Source organism: Aythya marila, assembly GCF_965140915.1.
Source record: "Aythya marila genome assembly, chromosome: 3".
In the NCBI taxonomy this organism is placed as follows: domain Eukaryota; kingdom Metazoa; phylum Chordata; class Aves; order Anseriformes; family Anatidae; genus Aythya; species Aythya marila.
In genome coordinates this window covers 106,479,965-106,492,553 of record NC_139044.1, presented here as the reverse complement: position 1 = coordinate 106,492,553, position 12,589 = coordinate 106,479,965, and the positions used below count along the sequence as shown (strand labels likewise).

General features: G+C 36.1%; 1 protein-coding gene across 2 annotated transcripts in view; it reads left to right on the top strand.

Annotated features, from left to right (window-relative positions):
- The window catches only part of NBAS (NBAS subunit of NRZ tethering complex), a gene marked incomplete at its 5' end in the record, with an annotated part of 190,930 nt that overhangs the window by 162,968 nt on the left and 15,373 nt on the right, over positions 1 to 12,589 (top strand). For both annotated transcript variants that reach the window (XM_082757307.1, XM_082757308.1), the window contains one exon: positions 6,359 to 6,503. In XM_082757307.1, coding sequence (XP_082613433.1) covers positions 6,359 to 6,503 — 145 coding nt within the window. The remainder of the gene's footprint in view (positions 1 to 6,358; positions 6,504 to 12,589) is intronic.

Genomic DNA, 12,589 nt, shown 5'->3' with positions numbered 1-12,589 from the left:
AAATTTATCCTCTGATTAGATTTTCATTTTTACTTTTGTTTTAAACAATTTCTGTTATCAGTTGAACTTTGGTGTCTTTCTTCACTGCTTTGTCTTTGCTATGAGGCATCGGAAATCCTTCAGGAGGAATTGCCCCCTTCTCTTTCAGTAGTAGTAGCTACCTTTACTGATTTCATGGAGAATCTCTGACTCATGATTCCATAACATGATTTACAGTGCAGGCTCAGGAAATTTTCCTGAGCTCAGCACTTAATTCACTTTCACTGTTTACAGGGAAATAAAGAGTAGTTCAGATTTCCAGTTTTCTTTTGAGTTTGCCTAAAACTCTAGACAACCAAAAATTAAAATAACTTTGATTATGTTAATAGTAACGAAAACAAATTTTTGTTTGGTTGTTTTGTTTTTTGTTGTTGTTTTTAAAGGTGGGCGTCACAGGTTGCATTTCCCACTGTTACTTTATTCTTCAGCTCTTTCTGCTAGCTAGAGGAGTAGGAAAGACCTTGCAGTCTGTTCTCTTCCCTGCTTTAGCTGTGTTTTTCTCAAGGAGAAGAGAATTGAGGTTGTGTCTTGAAAGAAGAAACAGAGATGTTGTTTTCCTGCCCACCCCTCCCCTCCTAACCCTCATCATTCTTTTCTCATTAGGAATGATGCATCTCTAGTTTCTTCGTGTTTCTTTGTGGCTGTGGTTTTGTTCAGTTTTCCCTCTCCTACTAGAAGTTGTCCCAGTAGAAAAATTTATCAAAGGTGGGACAGTTTGCTCTCTCCTGAGGTCTTTGTGTTTATACTCTCATTGCTTTTCTGTTAATATCTGTTTTGTTTCTGTTATTAACAGTACTTGCAAAGCTAAGTGCTTTATAAATTCTGTATCTGCAGTCTTCAAAGCCCTCCTTTCTTATGCATTTCTAGTGCTTTCAAGGAATGTGCCTGGCATTTTAATAGTGGTCAGCATGGTCATAGTTATGATTGTTGCAAATTCATTCCCTCCACTTAGTTCTATAGGCTCAGTCATCTATATTTGGAGTTTTGTTTTTTTTTGGAGGGAAAGTGTTTTTGTTTATTTTTATTGTTTTTAAATAAGTCTAATGGACAAACAGTAAGTACATTACAAGGACTTAATCTAAATTAAAATCTAGGCTAAAAAATAAACTATTGTTTAAAAATAAAAGCACAAAATTTGTATCTTTTTGTCTAAAGGAATATGTTTGGTGTGCAGAGACATTCTCAAACAGATTTTTGGCATTCATAGTAAGCGTGCTGTCATCAGAATGAATTTGCATGAACTCAAAACATGAATAGTTAATAACGCTCCAGAAATGAAGCGTTGTCCTCATTCCACCCTCAGTCCTCCTACCTCAAGCATGATTGGCTTTAAAAAGTCAGCTACAGCTCTCTTTAGTATCCTTCAATATGAGAGAACATTCATTTTCTGAACTCTTACCAAGTAGATAGTTAGATCTTTGCAACTCCTTCTTGTTACAATCAGCTGGGAATAGCTTACATTTCATTTTCATTATTTTGAATTTTATTTCTTAATTTGAATTATTTTGCTTTGTAAACCCTGGAGTAATTCATGCCAGCCAAGAAACAGAGGGTGTTTTGTAAGTATGATGCTCTGCAGCAATCAAAACCAGCAACAACAAAATTTTTACTTCCTGCCTTCTTTATCTGAGCTTTCTTTCCTTCTCTCCCTATTGTCATTGACAGTCATTATCATATGCTTATCTCTGCATTTTTGGCAAGGCTGCTAGCAATCTCTGCTCTGTTCTAGTGTCTTCTCTTCTTGCATTACTCATAAATTCTCTCTTTTGTCTCTGTTACATATTTCATGTCAGTAGTGTTCAGGTATCCTTACAAGATTTTCTTTTTTTAAATGTTCCTCAAACTGTGTTGCTGAAAAACCTACCTTGGTAGATCAGTTGGAATAAAGCAGGAACTCTTTAGATAGTGAGTTATTCAGCAATCCCATTTTTTAAACCAAATCGTGTGAAGAAATTGTTGAGTAAAGAAGAGAACTATAAGCAATTAAGCCAATTGTTTAGCTGTACGTATTAGGGTTTTGTTCAATCTTTACTTATTTGTTCTTGCTCTGCTGCAAAAAAAAGGCCTTTGATGCTAACTGATTGTTTATTTCAAATGTAATAATATGTGCAGGAACTGGGGAATTTTACTCTTAGTCATCTGAATACTTAAAATCTCGGTTTTAAGCCTAGCAGTAAATACCTAATCCTTAAAACTGAATACCAAACTAGAAAATAAAACTTATCTTTTGTAAAGGCTCAAAAGGAAGGGAAAGTAAAAGAACTGAAGCTCGGGGTCTTTTTCTTTACTACTTTTTTTTTTTTTTTTTAATTTTTATTTCTAATTAAAAAAAAAAAAGAGTTCTCTGACAAAGATCAGTCTGAGGGTGTTTTTGTATTTCAAAACACTCTGACAAAAGAATGGCCACGTTGACTGCGAGGAACCACTGAAGGTGACTTGGTTGTTTCAGTCAATACTCAAATATATACATTTTTTAAAAACTGGTGTTTAAACCCATGTTATTCATGGATGCTTTTCCATCTAGGTGTCTCATAGTCTCATATTCAGATGTCATTTTAAGTGCTTCATGAAGACATTAAAAAAAAAAAAAAAAGGAAGAAGAAGATTGACAGTACCTAAAGCTCTGCAGTCCTTTGGAACTTGCTGCCTACGTTCAAAAGGCATTTTTTATATTCATTTTAAATATTGATGAGGTGTTTGGGAACTCAAAAAGACATGATTTTAGGGGCTCAATGGCTTAGTTCATGTTTTATTTTTTCTTAATGCAAAATGTCCCTCCAAAGATGCTTTTGGTTTGGTGCAGGAAAATAATGCCTTCATTGCAAGTTTGTGAAAAAGTTCTCCGCATGGAAAAAGTAAATGACTTCTATTTATTTAAAAATAAATAAAAATGGTTAAATTCATAAAAGAAGAAAACTGAATTCTGCCTCCAGTTGTCAAATTTTTTGGTGACTGAATCTTGTTTTTACGTAGAGATGGCAAATGATGCTTTATTTGATAGCAGACCACAGAAGGTCAAATAATTATAAGGAAAATTATAATTTTCAGAAATCACAATTATATGTCAGAAAAGATTTATATATGTAAAGTATATATCCAATGCTTAACTTAAGGCATGCCATGTGCAGCTTTATTTATTGAATGGTCTTGCATCTTTCTCGTTATATCTAACTTTTCTAATTGTTCTGTTTCTTCGTAACTACTTCTAAATGTGCTTTGAAGTGTGATTTTTGTTTTCTTCTTCTAATGGAAAATTCTTCTAGGTTTTCTTAATGTACTCTGGAGGCAGCAGCTATAAAAATGGAAATTCATGATGATTCTCCATGCCTCTAAGCAAAAGATGGATCACATAGCAGGAGCTATTAATTTAGCCAGTGGCAAAGATGGAGTTGCATATTGTTTTTTTTCTTCTCCTGACCTTACAGGGGGTTCGTAGATCGAGTGCATCATGTTTTGCCTGTCAGATAAGTTGGCTTCTTTGGGTCTAACCCATCAGGTTGGAGAGGAGGAGGAGCTGTGCTGCTCCCAGCCAGGCTCCTGGCAGCAGTTTGTTCAGTGACTGTGACTGATGGAAAGGCTCAATTAAGTTGTCAAAAAGAATGAAAATCACAACTTCTATTTAGTTTGCATTCAAACTTACCTGCTCTTAGCATCTCTGCCTGGTGTTTGTGTTAGAATATAATGTCAGCTTCCAGTGGAGCTGGTTTTATTTGTTTACAGTATGTACTTACGAAAGTGGATGCTGAACAGGAGAGATCTTATATATGTATGAAATAGTAGGTATTAGCAGTTGTCCTCTACCAAATTGTCAGACCTATTCTTTGTTATGTGTCAGCCCAACTGATTTTTTTTTTAACAGACTCCATTTGCTGCTGTAGTTATTATGTTACTTTGAACAATTGGTGCTAATAATACCATTGAAAAACAGCACTTTAAAAGCACTTTACAGCTCCTTTCCACTTGTGCTGGACAAGTATCTTAATTTACGGTGAACTGTAAGACCAACCTGCCAGATTTGCTCTTCCAGTGACTTTTTTTCCCCTCTTCAAACAAAATAAAATAAAAATATATCCTGCTTTTTTGGGATGTTGATTAATGACCAGAAATTCATGGAGTTTTTTTTTTTTAACCACCTTTTGTGCCTTCTTTTGTGTATGCACAAATAAACATAATGGCTGCGTGTCGTGGTTTAACCGGGCCGGCAGCTAAACACCACACAGCCGTTCGCTCACTCTCCCCTCTCCCTCTCTGGGATAGGGGAGAGAAAAGGGAAAGTGAAGCCCATGAGCTGATATAAAGACAGTTTATTAAGACAGGAAAATAATAATAATAATAATGATAATAATAATAATAACGATAATAACAATAACAATAATGATGATAATAGTACAACTACTAATAATGTGTACAAACAAGTGATGCATGATGCAATTGCTCACCACCCGCTGACCGATGCCCAGCCTACCCCCGAGCAGTCCGGCCCCCTCCCCCCGGCTAGCCACCCCTATATATTGTTTAGTATGATGTCAGATGGTATGGAATACCCCTTTGGCTAGTTTGGGTCAGCTGTCCTGGGTCTGTCCCCTCCCAGCTCTTACTGCACCCCCAGCCTGCCCGTTGACAGGACAGAGCAAGAAGCTGAGATGTCCTTGGCTTAGTGTAAGCACTGCTCTGCAACAATTAAACCATTGGGGTGTTATCAGCACTCTTCTCATCCTAAGCCAAAATATAGCATTCTACCAGCTACTAGGAAGAAAATTAACTCTGTCCTAACTGAAACCAGGACATTGTGTTACTGTGGCTTTATGTGGTCTTGATCTATGCTGTTAAGTGTGATTTTAGCCCATTGTAGAAGTGTATTGAAATGCATTAACTTAACTCAAATTAGCAAAATGGCAGTGTGGATGTGTTCCAGTGTTACAGTTCATGCTCTTATTTAAAAGCTCCAGTCTGCTTCCTGTTTCTATCAGTACATCCAGAAAGTACACCTATCCCTACCAACAGTAGTCAGGCATCTCCATGATCTAGCAAATAGCTGCTGTAGGCCAAGAAATGTTCCAGCAATTAAATTTTATACTAAATGTTGCCTTTGCTAGCATGCATGATATAACTTACATATGCCTACTGTCTGCCTTCTGTTTAAGGCTGACCATGTAATGGTGATAGCAGATGAAGTTGTATTCATTTTTGGGTCCCTGGCGACAAGGATATTATTTTGATAAAGCACGTGCATTGATGAGAAACGAAGCTAAGGGAACTGGGGCTGTTTAGTCTGGAGAAGAGGAGGCCAAGGGGAGAGCTCATTGCTCTCTACGACTACCTGAAAGGAGGTTGCAGCAAGGATGGTGTTATTCTCTTTTCTCGCATGATGAGTGATAGGACGTAAGGAAGTGATCTCAAGTTGTGCCAGGAGAGATTTAGATTGTATTTAGGAAGGATTTATTCATGGAGAGGGTGACCAAGCATTGGAATGGGATTTCCAGGAGATGTGGTGGAGTCCTCATCCCTGGATGTATTTGTGACGTGTAGACATGACACAAAGGGACGTGGTTTAGTGATGGAACTCAGTAGTTCATGGTGACTGAACTTGGTGGTCTTGAAGGCCTTTTCCAACCCAGGTGATTCTAGGATTCCAATTTCTATATGAAATAGAAAGGACACTTTAAATACAATAACAATAATGACCATAATAAAAAAGTATCTACATATCTACTAATGGAGAAGTACAGTTGCATATAATTTCTCTCTACAGCATTGTTTGTATGAGCTATAAAATGGGTTTTATAGAAGAAGATAGATATATTTTTAAATGTTTATTTTTGTTTGTGCTTGTTGGACTGGAAAATTAAAATATGAGTCTTCTAAGTTTTTTCTAAACAAAGAAACTAGACAGGTACTTGAGAGACAGATTCTGTTAGAATTTGATCAAAGCTAAGAAAATTAGGAATTCTGGTTTCATGTCACCACTCCCTCAATACCATTTTGTTTGGGAAATTAGCTGGTACAAGGACAGGAGATGCTGTTCCTGTGCTGTTCCAATTTGACCAGTCTTTGTCTGGTGTGTGATTCCTCAGATAACAGTATGTCAGAATTCAAAATACTTCTAATAACTTTGTTGCATTGAAAGACGGATGGCATCAGAATAGTAACTTGTTTCAAAATGTTTTCTTCTCTGTTTCATGAGATCATACTTTAATTCTCATACATGTGCACAAACTTCAGAAAATTGTGTGTATGTATATATACATGTATGTATATGTATATATGTGTATGTGTACATATAAACATCTTTTTTTTTTTTTTTTTTTTTTGTGGGCAGGTTGTGCACAGATGATAATCCCTGGGTGAAACTGGGGACTGCTATGCTACAGAGATGCCCAGCTGAGGAAAAGGAGAGCACGGGAAATGAAATTTTGAAAATCTGCCGTTCTTTGTATGACACTAAGCACATGCTCCCTGCTGAGGTAAGTTTTAACGTTGATTGTCGTGGATATGAGTCCTGTTTTGCAGTCCCAGTGCAAGACAATGTTGCCATGCTGTATCAAGTCCAGTGGAGAGCCAGCAGGATGATCAGGATGCTGATACGCAATACATAGAGAGTGGCTGAGAGAATTGGGTTGATTCCATCTTAAGAAGAGATGGTAGAGGGAGATCATATTGCTGTTTTTAAATATGTGGAAGAGAAAACATGTAGAGGAGGCAGAGACAGTTTCTTTTTAGTGATTAAATGAAAGGCAGGAGAGATAACTTGCAACCTAAAAACTGTTTATCTACAAGGAATAGTTTTTCTCCACTGAAGTGGTGAAACACTGGAACATGCGATTGCCTGGAGAAGACATGGATTCTTCATCCTTGGAAATATTCAGAACTTGGCTGGATCACATCATGGGCAATTTGATCTTGTCAGGCTGGCTTTGAATTAGGAGCTAGTTAGATTATATGACCTTTAGAGGTCTGTTCCAGTGTAAATTCTTTGAAGTATTTGTAGAAAGGCTTTAATAATGCATTGCTATTGAAATCAGTATGGCTAAAGCTGTTCATTAAATAGTGAGTAATTTTCTCTCTTATAAATGTATAACGGTTTAGCGAGGAATCCTTGAAAATGTGTTGGCGATAAAAATTTATATACAAGCAATTACTTTGTAATAACCGTGTGACATTCTGTCTTGCTCTACTATGTAAGTATACTTCCATACAAGCATCTCTACAATTATTGAAGTGTTTTGTACATAAATATTGTATACTAATCAAGACAGGCTTGAGAAATGCTTAATAAACTTCACACAACTTTAGAGTAGTCCTGTGCATATTTTACTAGGCTCATTAATCGCTTATAATCTTCTTCGTGCAATCACAATCTTTGCTAGAGAAAACAGCTAATGTTAAGACCAGAAGCAGAACAGAAGAGACAGATTCTATTTAAAATAAATGGGAAGGGGTGGGCTGTGCTTTTTTTTTTCAATAGTTAGACTGATTTCAGTTCAAAATCTGTGTAAAACATGACTCCAGAAGGTGTCAGTAATCTGAAAGGTTGCATTATTAATTCACTGGCTTCACCAAAACTTTTGGTTGAAGACAGGTGTCTATAACTTTGAGACTGGTGTTAAGTGTACATGTATGTAGCTTTTCTTTACAGGATTGAGTGATGCATCGTAGCATGATCTTACACGTCCATAAGAGTAGTCAAAAGTTGCCAAAGTAGGCTAACTCACTTTAGTGAATGAGGAAGACAAATCCCCCTGAAGGTCATCATCTTATAGCAGTCAGTTTACCAAGAGTTCTGCTCAAGAGTGGGTTGTAGTTTTCTCACATTTCTTAATTAAGTGAACTTTTTCTTGAATTCCATAACAAGACCATTATTTATTCACTGTTTTGATGTTGTTTGACAGCTTTAGTTAGAGGTGCCTTGTTTTTTAAAGATAGAGTGTTGGAAGAACCCTACCTATGGGTGTGAATATATACAGATGCAGTATAAAGATTCATTACTAGTAAAAGTTATGTAATGTTTGAGGACCAGACTAGCTTTACCAATTTAACATACCTTTTTTGGCTAGAATGTTGTACAGCAACAGAAGTTGCACCATAATGTTTGATTGTACTGTTACCTACAAATACAGGCTGTACTGTTTTAAGTCTCTTCTTGGGAAGAAGGGTAATGACATGGGTGAATTTAAGTAACTTATTTATACACACAGCTACAGTGCTTAAGCGCCGTACACTTAAGTGTACAGTACGTTGAGCTTGCATGGCTATATAAGATGAAAACCTGATTGCTGACAAATAACCTATTTAGATGACTTCATATTTCAATAAATCTGAAGTCATACAATTAAGAGGAGAGAACTAGAATGATGGAATTCTAAAAACATTTTATCACCATGGATAACATTTGCCATTCTGAAATGCAAAAGTTGTGATGGAAAATAACATTTAACTTCAAGTCATGATGGTCTAGAAAAACTTTCCTTAGATGTAGATTTCATCAGAAAGCACTCTTGTTCTTTATCCTTCCTCCTGCTGGTCTTTCTAGTTTATTTACAGCCAAGATCTTTTTTAATGTTTTCTGGGGAATTGCATAGCTTTAATCTTTGCATCTATATATGTGGATTTTTTGTTTGGTTGGTTTTATTTGCATTATTCAGTGGATGGACTTTTTCATTCGTCTTTGTTCAAATAAGCACTGTTTTACTTGCTTAGAGTGCACATCTGTTTGGACTATCTGACATCTCCTGCACTGCCTGATAAATCTCTTTAGAAAGGGGCAAGTTCTTCTTCCCCCTAGTAAGTGTTAAAGTGCAACTCCTCTGAATATCTTGTGTTTTTCTATCAACCTGTAGGTCAGGTGTCAGTTAACACAAACACTTAAGTAGAAGAATGCATCTAGTCTCTTGTAATTTCTGGGGTTTTGGTGGCCATAAGATGCTTATCTTGTAGAATAATACAGCAGTCGATTTTCTTTTTTTTTCCCTTCTATTTTTGCAGCTAGTTATTCATGCTTTTTATATATGAATTTACTTTGTATGTTTTTCTTCATTCGCAGTTGTCTCTGACCATTTTGTTTAGGTAATTTTGAATTTAAATGCTAGCCTTTGAGTCTCTTTACACAATACTGTTTGTACTCATTATCCAGCCATTTGAGCCATCCATGAAAACACTGAGTAATAGCGGACCCAAAGCAGACTCCAATGCAATTCATTTGTTATGCCTCACTGGTGTTAGAGTGAACCATCAATAGCTGCATAACTAGTTAGGAAGCAAATGTTTCTTTACAAAAGTTTCAGCTACATCACGGTAATCTGGATTTTGATTTAGGACTTCCCTTGTCCCTCACAGGTAACATCATGTGACCTCAAAGTGCAGCCTCTCACAGCAGACAGAATGATACTAGAGTGCTTTCCAGTGCTATTGCAGAGAGAAAAGTTGTTTGTGTTGCTCTTTGAAAGTGCTCAGAATGTTGGCTTGTTGCATAGGTTGGATTTCCAATTCCTGCCCAAATCAGCAGTGCAGTCATTTGTACAAGACATACTAAGAGATGGTTTTACTATTCGGACAGTTTTCTCTGCTTGGCACATAGTCGTGTCACTTCAGTTGGAAAAAGGGATGAAGGCCGCTGCAAGGGTTTGCAAATTGGACCACACCGTCATAGACCTTATTTCCCTAGTTTCTCTGACAGTGTTTCAGTGTGACATCTTTGAAGTCTTGCCAAGATAAAAGTATACCATAGCAATTGCTTTATTCCTAACTATTAGACCTGTTGCTAGGACCCATAGGAAGATTTTCCTATGAGTTTTTTATGTTTGATTTTTCATTGTATGTTTTGATGGTTTTCACGGGCTTGATGTCTGAGAAGTCTACAATTCCTTTGCCTCTTGCACATCTTTATTCCATGTCTAAAGGGCAGGCTGCCTTTCTCTTTTCCAGTCTTCTGTAACCATTCTTGTTCTCAAGAGTGGTATTTTTTAACTTGATTTATTATTTCTGTAGATCCTTTGAGATAAATTCTTGAGTCCCAGAAAAAATAATATATATTATTAATTCTAGACTAAATTTTCAATGCTGAAGTTTCACCTGTTGTAATTGTCAACTGTTATTGTTCATTTGGTTGAGATCTTTTAATAAGAATTAAAGCAAGAAAGATATTTCCTTTTCTTGAATTTTCATTACTGGCTTTTGCATAGCAGTATGTCATTAATCATGATGTCATGTCATAAGAGTACCAGGGAAATGGAGGCAGTGCAGTCTCACCAGAAGGTTAGAGAGATCAAGTGCAGATTAGTGGATAAGAAGCGCAAGTCTCCATAAACAGCTAGTGAACTAGTGAGAATATAATGCCCTGTTAGCATAGCTGCATTTTGAGATGATGCTGCGAAAAGAGGGGCAAAAGAGAGAGCCTTACAAAAGTTGGTGTACAGATGAACCTGAAAGGGGAAGACTGAAAGAGTGCAGTATATTACCTTATCAGAGATTGAGAGGTTGATTTTATTTTGTTGTATGGGTATTTTTAGAGGGAGCAGAAGCTAATAAAATGCTCTTTTGATTTACAAAGAAATGTGTAAAATGAAACATAACAATTGTTGGAATATACTTTTCCTTAGAGAGAAATGATGAATTATCTATATTTGAACATTTTTTGTAGGTAAGACTGGATATCTGCTGTCTCCTAGACTCAAAATGAGGCACAGAGTTACTAAAATCATATGACTGGTAACTACCTGAAATCTAACTACCTTTGGCTTAAAAATTTGCTAGCATAAGGTAAATCTAAGTTGATTGAATAGCTAAACATTTTCTTCTGTTGAGGCCTTTATGCCTCTGTTACAAACAAAGCAGATTGCTTTAGAAAATATCCCATTAGAATGTATAACCAGTACTAGGACATAATCTTGAAGCATCTAAGAAGCAAACAAAACAGTGGCATGTCATCTGAGTTAAATGTTATTGCTTTGAAAATAAGAAAGTTAATATCTGTATTATTGCATTTGCTTGCTGAGTGATGTAATTTTCTTTATTTTAAAGAAGTGCAATGAGATAGCAAATAGATTCAACATCTGCACCATTGGTCTCCCTGATGTGTTGCTTTAAACTTGTACTGTACCTGATTCCCTTTTCTTCCTCACACAACCAAAAAATATGATTTGGGGTTCTTTTAGAGCCTTTTTATAGTTACGGGTTATTTCTAATGACACTGTTTCTCCATTTAGTTTTGAGAGGCTTTCAGGCAGAAAACGTTACCAAGTATGGTAAAATTGCTGTTTTGTTCAGGTTGTGTATCTTATGACTCAGAAATTATTTTTCTGAACATAAGCTGCATTTATTGCCATGGATACACCTTTTCAAGAACAGACTTGTAGAGTGAGTGAATCTCTAACTTTGCATTCAGTAGGTTTGCTGGTATGTCGAGCATACTGCTCAAAAGAAACACAGTATAATACGAAATTATCAAAAGTTTAATGAGCATATGACTGATCAGACAAAGTTTTAGTGTATTTTTTTAATCTTCTTTTTCCTTGATCCTATATTCTTATTCCTTGATCCCTTACTGAAAACATTAATCATCAGTAGCAGCAGAATATAGGTTTAAAGGAACAAATCTGGGTAAGAGAACAAGCATTGCATGAGTGATGCAGAGCTCAGTGCAGTATAATTTATCCTGCTCACTGCTGTTTCTTGAAGGTATACATTTAGAAGAGGCTGAGCAAAGTGCAGCTAAGAAGTTTCGTGTACCAAGTGAGGCCAGGTGATTGTGAAGTACATGACTGTCAAAACCTTTAACATCTTTGTCTTTGAATAGCAGCTGTGACTCTAAAAGCCTGGAAATTAAAACCGTGCTGCTAAAAGTGTGATTGTATTTCAGTCTTCAAATTGTTATACTTACCATTAAACTTCAAAAGATTTCTAAAAATGGTTTGCATTCCCTCAAAGTAATATTTAGCTGATGAAATCCTTTGGCAATTGATGTTTTTTAAGTGTTGCAGTGAAACAAAGAGCCCCTGGAAGATTTGGATGCCATTTGCAAGGTGACAGTGCTATGTAATACTCAGTGTAAGCACTCAGCGTAAGTTGTCCCGAACACAGGACATGTCTGCTGGATCTCAGAGGAAAGTGGCTGTTAGAACAAAATCACTGGGGAAAAAAAAAAGGTGGGGGGAAGTCATCAGTTTGTTAGTCTAAATGCTTTTTGATGTATAAATAAATAATTGCCATGTTAAGGAAAAACAAAAAGACAAGTTACTTGTAGGGTTTTTATTTGTTTGTTTGAGTTTTTGTTTTGTTTTTAAACTAAAATTCAAATTAAAGATTTGGAAACACATAGGTTTTTTTTGTTTGTTTGTTTGCATTTAAATATGTACTTTTTTGCTGCATCAGCTTTATGATGCTAAATTTGTGTTCAATTATAAAAATGAGAAGTTATATGAAAGAGGGAAAGGTAAATTACTATGCTTTCATCACGTGTAAAAGTTTGTATAAAGTTTGAAATTGTTTTTGAAACAGAGCTTTATGGTGTTGCACTTCGGTATGTACTGTTATTTCCTCTTTGTTTTGTTCCACA